This window comes from Athene cunicularia (assembly GCF_003259725.1).
Source record: "Athene cunicularia isolate RWA chromosome 21 unlocalized genomic scaffold, athCun1 chr21_part1, whole genome shotgun sequence".
Classification (NCBI taxonomy): domain Eukaryota; kingdom Metazoa; phylum Chordata; class Aves; order Strigiformes; family Strigidae; genus Athene; species Athene cunicularia.
In genome coordinates this window covers 8,538,151-8,545,059 of record NW_020799127.1, presented here as the reverse complement: position 1 = coordinate 8,545,059, position 6,909 = coordinate 8,538,151, and the positions used below count along the sequence as shown (strand labels likewise).

Below are 6,909 nucleotides of genomic sequence, written 5' to 3'. Positions count from 1 at the left end.
GCTCCGGGGAGGGGGGTTTAACGCAGGAAGGAAAAGCCGCCCGGGCCGGGGCTGGTTTCCCCCCGCGGTCCGGTGGACGCGGAGCTCAGGGAGCTTTTCTCCCTGCCGGCGCTGTGCCCCGTCCTGCGCGCAGGGTGCGCCCGCTTTGACGCCCAGTTTATCGGACTGGGGACACTGGGGCGCGGGCTTGCCTGCGGGACGCGCCGCCTGCTGTGCTCGGAGCCGGCGGCAGAGCGCAGTGTTTCTTCGCGAGGGGAAGGCAGGGAACCAGCAGCTCCCACCCTCCGCTTTTCTTCCCGTACTTGGGAACCGAACTCGCCCCCAACCGCGCTTCTGCCCGCTGCGGATCCCGCAAACCGGGGGTGCCCCTTGCTGGGGAGCCCCCGCTGCCCGGGGCGCGGTCCGCAGCCCCCATGTCACGTTTTGGAATTAAACTTTGGTTTCCAGCGCTCCATAGCCCTGCTTAGAGCCGCGCTCCTGCGTTATTTAAACCGGCAGCGCTCTCGGGGGGCCGTTGCTGCCCGTGTTTCTCCCACGAGGGTTTGAATCCCTGGCCGACCCCTCCTGTTTTGGGAGAGGGGTGGAGAGAAGCTGCACCCCAGGGCTGCGGGCAGGGGCCGGGCTCTGGGGGGGCGCCGGGGTGACCCCGCGCTGCCTCGCCCCGCGCTGACGGGGGAGCGACAGGCCTGGTCTGGCGGGGAGGGCTCTCCGTGCCCTTGCGAGGCGAGGCATCGGTCTGCAGCCAGCGGTCATTATTTCAACGTTTTGCAATAAAAGATAATAGAATAACGATTTATTTCCCCGGGTTGATGCGGTAATGTCTCTCTCCGTTATCCCTTCCTGACAGCCTGTGATTACAGTAAACGTTTTCCCTGGGACACCGCTGTAATGAGTTTTTAATAGAAAGATTAACCTGGCTTTAAATCCTGTCCTGGGGAGGTGACCTGTGTCCCGTCCCCTCATGCCCGCAGCGCCGGGCCACCCCATCTCCCCTCCCCGCGGCAGGAGGTTTCCAGCTCCTCTGACTGTCCCCGTGCGGCGCTTGCCCTAGAGCTGCGGGGCAGGGGTGCCACGAGGCCCCGCTCGTACGGGGTCTGCGGCCCGCCAGTTACTTGGGAAAATGAGTGTTAGCAGCAAAAAAAGGAAGAAAAGTTAATGGGATCTGAGGTTTAAGGAGGTTGAGATTTCTGAGCGTTGCTGGAGGTCGCTTCCCACCAGCCGCTGTCTGGAAGTTTTAAGGGACGTTCTGGTTGTGCCGCTGGCTGTCCAGGCGCAACAGGTATCGCTCTGCCCGCAGCTGCCGGCTCTGAAATGCCCTTTCTCTCTCCTTCCCCACCCCAGACCGTTTACTTCCACACCTCCTTGAACCACCCCAGCATCACCGCCGTCGTGGAAGTGGTGGCGACGGCTGGGAAGGGGGACGGGGACTCCCGGCATCTCTCCTGCGGCTTTGGACTCATCCCCCTCTTCGGCGGCGGGTCGGAGGCGACGGGCCCGGCCACCGAGGACAGAGCGTAGGTGCCCCCGCTCCCCCCTGAGGGGGCATACCGGGAACTGGGGGGGCACGGCTGCCCTGGGGGGAGAAAGGGTGGTCCTGGGTCTGGAGAAACAAAGCTGGAGTCCGTCCTTCACCGTGGGGGAAGCAGCGATGGGTCTGTAGGTGGTGCCTGTCCTTTCCCCGAGGGATGGGGCTTTTTCCCTGGGTACGGAGGAGGAGGAGGGTGGTTTCGTCCCGTTGGGCAGAGGCGTTGGGGGAGATGCAGGTGTGCTGCGGGGTGTGTTTGCTGACCGCTGCCTGTCTGCTCCTTGCTTTCAGCCTGAAGCTGTACCATGGGACGCCGCGCGCCTTGCTGCACCCGCGCTTCCAGGACCCCCTGGAGAGTAAGCGGCAGCACGACCTTGCGTCTCGCTCCTTTCTCGGCGGCCTCTCGCCCAAATGAGCACCGCGTGCGCCCGCTCGCTGCGACGCGTGGTGCCCTGGTCGCACTGTGCAGACGTGCCTCGCGGGAAAAGCTGGGCCGGGCCAGCCCGGGTTTTCCTTTGCCCCCAACACGTGCGTTCGTGGGTAATGATTTCTTCAACAGTGGCGCCGTGAAGCTGCCTCCCGCGGTTTTGGTCATTTTTGGATGTTTTTTTCAGAGAACAAATACCTGACGGTGATGGAGAAGAGCCACCTGCAGTACAGCCTGAAGCCCCACCCACCCCTGGAGACGATATTTCACCTCCTTCCTGAAAACCTTCTGATGTCTGGGCTGCAGACCGTTCCCGGCTTGCTGCCGGCGCGTGGAGACGTGGGTAAGGGCCCCTTCCCTTTCCCCGCTGCCTGCACCGCTCCTGCTGAAGGCAGCAGGTCCCGGGGAGGCTGCGGGCAGGGCGCTGGCCTCAGGGAGCAGCGGCGGGTTCTCGGCAGCGCTGCTCCTTGGCAGGAGCATCTCCCCCCGCGCGGGCTGGCGGGGCTGCAGCCCTGCGTTCGTAGCTCAGCCTGAAAGATGTCAAAATGGCTTCGGTCTGTTCTTCCGTTAATTGCTTTGCTCCTGGGAAGCTGCTGGGGATAAGTGGTGGTTGGTTTAATTACAGTCATTCAGCAGAGTCTTAGGAGAAGCCCTTGCAGCTTGTTTAAAGTCCTGCTCCGCGGTGGCGGGGCGGAGGATCGCTGGGGGCCTGGCAGGTTTGGGGGGGGACAAGCTCTTCCGTGCTCAGCCCTTGTTAATCTTTCCCCGTGGGTAGCGGCCATGCCGTTTGAGCTGCTGCAATTAAAATTATGTGTTCTGAAGATTCAGAGGGTAAAGTTCTCTGCAGTTCTGCAGCTGAGTTATTCTTCAGCTTACTGCCTGGAAAACCCGACCGGTAACGATTCTGGGGTTGTAATTGTTAACGCCGAGAGATCCCCAAAGCAGCGAGTCCCCAGTGCTGCTGGAAAGCAGAGGAGGGGAGAGCGCCGCGCTGCGGTGGCTTCCTTACGCACGCAGATCGCGTCCATTGTCCCCTGAGACGTTGGGTGTTTCTGGGTCTCTCCTGAACGTGAAGGCGAGTTTGTGCCGGGGGAAGCAGGAAGGTTTCGTTGTCCACCTCCGCAAACACCCCACGTCCACGTACAGGTGGTGGCCTCGTGGCCAGGGAGCCCGTGCGTTGCCACCACCTCTCCCCTGCGGCCGGGGCCGGGCTGCGGGGGCCCCTGTGGTCCCAGCGACGTCCCCCCCTTGGCTTTGCAGGTGACTGCTTGCAGAAACCCCGGCTGATGAAGCCGGTCACCTGCTACCTGGAGAGGCTGTCTGTCCAGCTGTACCCTTCCCTGGAGGAGTTTGAGGAAGAGCTGCTGGATTTAGTGAACAGCGACCGCTTACTTCAGGTACTGCCCGCGCGGTTAGGGCAGGGGAGAGCTCGGTGCGCAGGCAGCGACGCCGGCGCTTCCTTCACGGGCGGAGTGGAAAGGTTCAGATAAACGGTGCCCGTGGGTTCGTTTTGCTTGGGGTCCCTGATTTTTCTGCGGTGCCAGCCTTCTCTGCTGGATTAGCACAGGGGTGCTCTGCGCGGGCTTCGAACGTCCAGGTGCTAATAAGCAGAATTTGGCTTTGCTCAGCTGTGGAAAGTGTAAGATAAGCCGCAGAGTGCATTGAGCACGTCGCCTTAGGAGCGGCAGCGCTGGCCAAGTCCTTTATTTGCCACTTTTGCACCAACTCTGCCATAAAGACAAAAGTTTTTAATATCCATCAGCCGCTGGTGGGGGGGGTGGGTCCCGTTTTTTGAGTTTCTGACGGATCTGAACTTCCCTGGCCACGGGCGGCGTGGGGAGGGACGCTGTGCCGCCCTGTGCTGCCTTGCTGAGCTGGAAAACGCCTGCCGCAGGCTAACGCCACGCCGGACGGCGCCGGGCTGGAGGTTCGGGAGCGGCGGCTGCACGTCGGCGTCCACAACGGCCTGTGCTTCGTCCAGGCACCGCAGGTGGCCGTGCTGCTGCCGGAGGCGGAGGCGGCGCGGGGCAGCTGCCCGGGGGTGCCCGGCTCCGGAGACAGGTAAGGGGCTTCCCTCCGCTGCCGGTGCCGCTTCCCTCCTGCCTCCGGCGCTGCCAACAGCCGCTGCTCGTCCCGGCGCAGGGGGGCAGGTCAAGCCCTGGTGCTGCGGAGCCGCATCCACCTGAGCGAGATGGTGCCTCACCCGGCGTTCGGGGTCTGCTTCCAGCTGGAGTACGTCTTCCGCAGCACGGGGAGAGCCGGCGGGAAGGTAGGTGAGGGTAAGAAGTAAGTGGTCTTCACGGTTTTTGCCAGCTGACCAAGTTCCCAGGCGTCTTCTTCCTAAATCGGCGAGATCATCCTCCCTGGGTTGTATCTCTGTGTCCTTTTGTTCCAGTTCCCCTCATCTTAGTTTGCCCAAGTGCCCGTTGGGGGCTTTGAGTCTGCCATCAGCGTAGACAGACACAGGGGCCATGGGAAAACAGCTGAGGAGTCCTTGGGAAACAGGCACAGGCAAAACTTCCATGCGTCACAGTTTAGTCTTAATCAGAAATTTATTTGTTTGAGCCCTTTTGAGGCGCAGAAGCAGACTCTACAACTCGGGGAGAGTTACAAAGCAGGTATATTTATAATACTCCGGCGCCGGGGTGCAAGGGGATTTCTCCACAGGGCTTGCACCCCAACAGCACATTTTGCCAGGGATTTACAGAGCGTAGATATACATATTCATAGAGTCACGCAATCCGAGCATACATATGTATTAGTAAGGTGGAGTCAGTTCTAGAGGCTGGGCTCAGCAGTTGATGTTCTCTTTGTGCCTGCGTTGCCTCCGGGTGGGCGTCCTCGGGGGTCTTCTGGAGGAAGGCTCACGGTCCTCCTCACCTTGTACTCTTCACCCCGTTCTTCGGAGCATGTGCAGATCCTCCGAACTGATTTCTTGAAGAACAAGAGTGGTCCCACCCGGCTTGCTCCTTGCCTTACCTAACAGCACCAGCATGCTGGTTTCTGCTCCCAGCTCGCTGGAGCACATCTGCTTCCCAGGGACGCGGCTCTTGGTTTTGACGGATGCTCTAGTTCTTGGTAGGTTTCCACAGAACAGCCAGGGCAAGCTGGATTATTGAGCAATATTCAGGAATTATTATAAGTTTCTATAAGTAAATAAATTGCAAAGCAGGTGATCGTTTCCCTCTACCAATTTCGTTCTCATGACACGTGGTTATGTTTCTCTGGAGAAGCGTAGCCTGCAGCAGTCCCATAGTGTTCTGGCAAGCTAATTTGGAAGATTTCAGCTTTTTTTGACTTAAAAAAGCCTTTTCTGTAGAATTTAGCATTTATGCCAAAAAGAAGTTAACCCCTCCAGCTCTGTTTTTTCCTTGGTTTTTGGTTTTTGTTTTTTTTCGAATGCTGAGGTTTTTCTGGGAGCTTCAGCCTGACAGACCTTAAAGCCAGGAGAGAGCTCTGCATTGGCTGGGGCACCTCCCTCCTTAACGCTTACTTACGGATCATTTACAAGTGTTTCAATTTAACCTTTCCAGAGGTTAAACCCGGCTTAGCAGCAGTTCAGCCCTCCCCTCCAGAGACCATTTGCTGTTGGAGCCATTAGCTCGCAGTGTGGTGAATCGATGACCCTGGGCTCCTGAGGACGCCCTAATTGTTCTGCTGAGATGCTCATCGAATATGCAGCAACTGTCGGCTCTTGTTAGAGCTGTCCACAGCAAAATGGGGGGAAAAGGGTGTGTATAAGGTGGGACACAGGTACCAGGCCAGAGGGATGCTGTTGAGGGGGGAAGGAGGAGCTGAGCCTTGCTGTCAGAATCCATGTGTTGGGCTCAACTCCTTGCTGAAGCCGAGGCCCAGGACCCGCGGGGTCAGGGGCTCCAGGCGCGGATCTGTTGGGGGTTGCCGGGGGCGCGGCGGAGCCGGTTCCCGTGGCACAGCCGTGGGCAGAGCGGTTAATCCCGAAGCCGCTTGCCGAGCTGATCGCCTTGTCCTCCGTGCCATAATTAGCAGGCTGCGAGCGTGATTGCGAGCTGTAGAGACCTCTCGGTTTGCTTCCGCACCTCTTCTTCGGCGTAGGGGGAGGCTGTGGATGCGCCCGGGTAAGTGGAAGCCCTTGTGCTGCCTTCCCCGGCTGCCGGGGCCGGGGGGGCCAACACCCATCCCAGCAGTGAGGGGGTGGCAGCCCTTTGGCTGGTGCTGGTGTCTTGGGCTCAGCCTACGCGTGCTAAATACGTACAAGGGATGAAAACCCTGCAGTTTTTGGAAAGCGCTATATTGTGCTTTTCTATTTTATCGCCGTTACGTCGTGCTGATCCGTAACCTAGAGGTGTAGTCCCTTGCGTAACCCGGAGAAGGGATGAGCTGCGATTGCCGGGTGGCTGCTGGCCTGCGGCTGGAGCCTGCGGGAGCGGGAATGGTGCCAGCGAGGGGCTGGGGAAAGGGGGACCCTGCGAGAAAACCCAGGGGGTACTGGTGTGGGAAGGGCGGTACGGGGTTCGCGGGGGGACGGTGGGATCCAGGACGGCGTGCAGCCGGGGCCGTGGGCCCATGGTCGTCCTCGAGGAGGGGAAATCGCGTAGGAAGGCGCCGGTTCCGCCTGCGGCGCTGCTGGCAGAGGGGAGAAGCCAAGCTTGAACCCCTGCAAGGTGTCTCAGCGCTCTGTCCCCAAGAGGCCTCGCGATCCCGGGTCCTCTCCCGGGGACCGACGTGTCCGTCTCCGGCAGAGAAGTGTTCCTGGTGCTCCTCAGTGCCTGCAAAGGGACAGGGGCAGAGAGGTGGGCTCGGTGGGGGCGGAAAAATGGGTACAAAAAGAGAAATAAGGCGCTGGAAAGCGGAATGACTCCGGAATGGGTTGGAGGGGAGCGGTTTCTGCGGTGGGAGATGAGGGCCCGTGTCTGCCCGGTGGCACCCGCTCCCCCGTGCCGGTGGAGAGGCTGGGGTGCCCGGCGCTCACCGCGCT

At 60.3% G+C, this 6,909-nt stretch overlaps 1 protein-coding gene across 1 annotated transcript in view; it reads left to right on the top strand.

Annotated features, from left to right (window-relative positions):
- The first annotated feature begins 1,226 nt into the window (after nt 1-1,226).
- The window catches only part of NPHP4 (nephrocystin 4), an 18,797-nt gene continuing 13,114 nt past the window's right edge, over nt 1,227-6,909 (top strand). The window contains 6 exon segments of the mRNA XM_026862962.1: nt 1,227-1,514; nt 1,817-1,881; nt 2,140-2,295; nt 3,213-3,349; nt 3,847-4,013; nt 4,095-4,238. Of these exon segments, the coding sequence (XP_026718763.1) occupies nt 1,312-1,514; nt 1,817-1,881; nt 2,140-2,295; nt 3,213-3,349; nt 3,847-4,013; nt 4,095-4,238 (872 nt within the window). The 5' untranslated portion in view covers nt 1,227-1,311.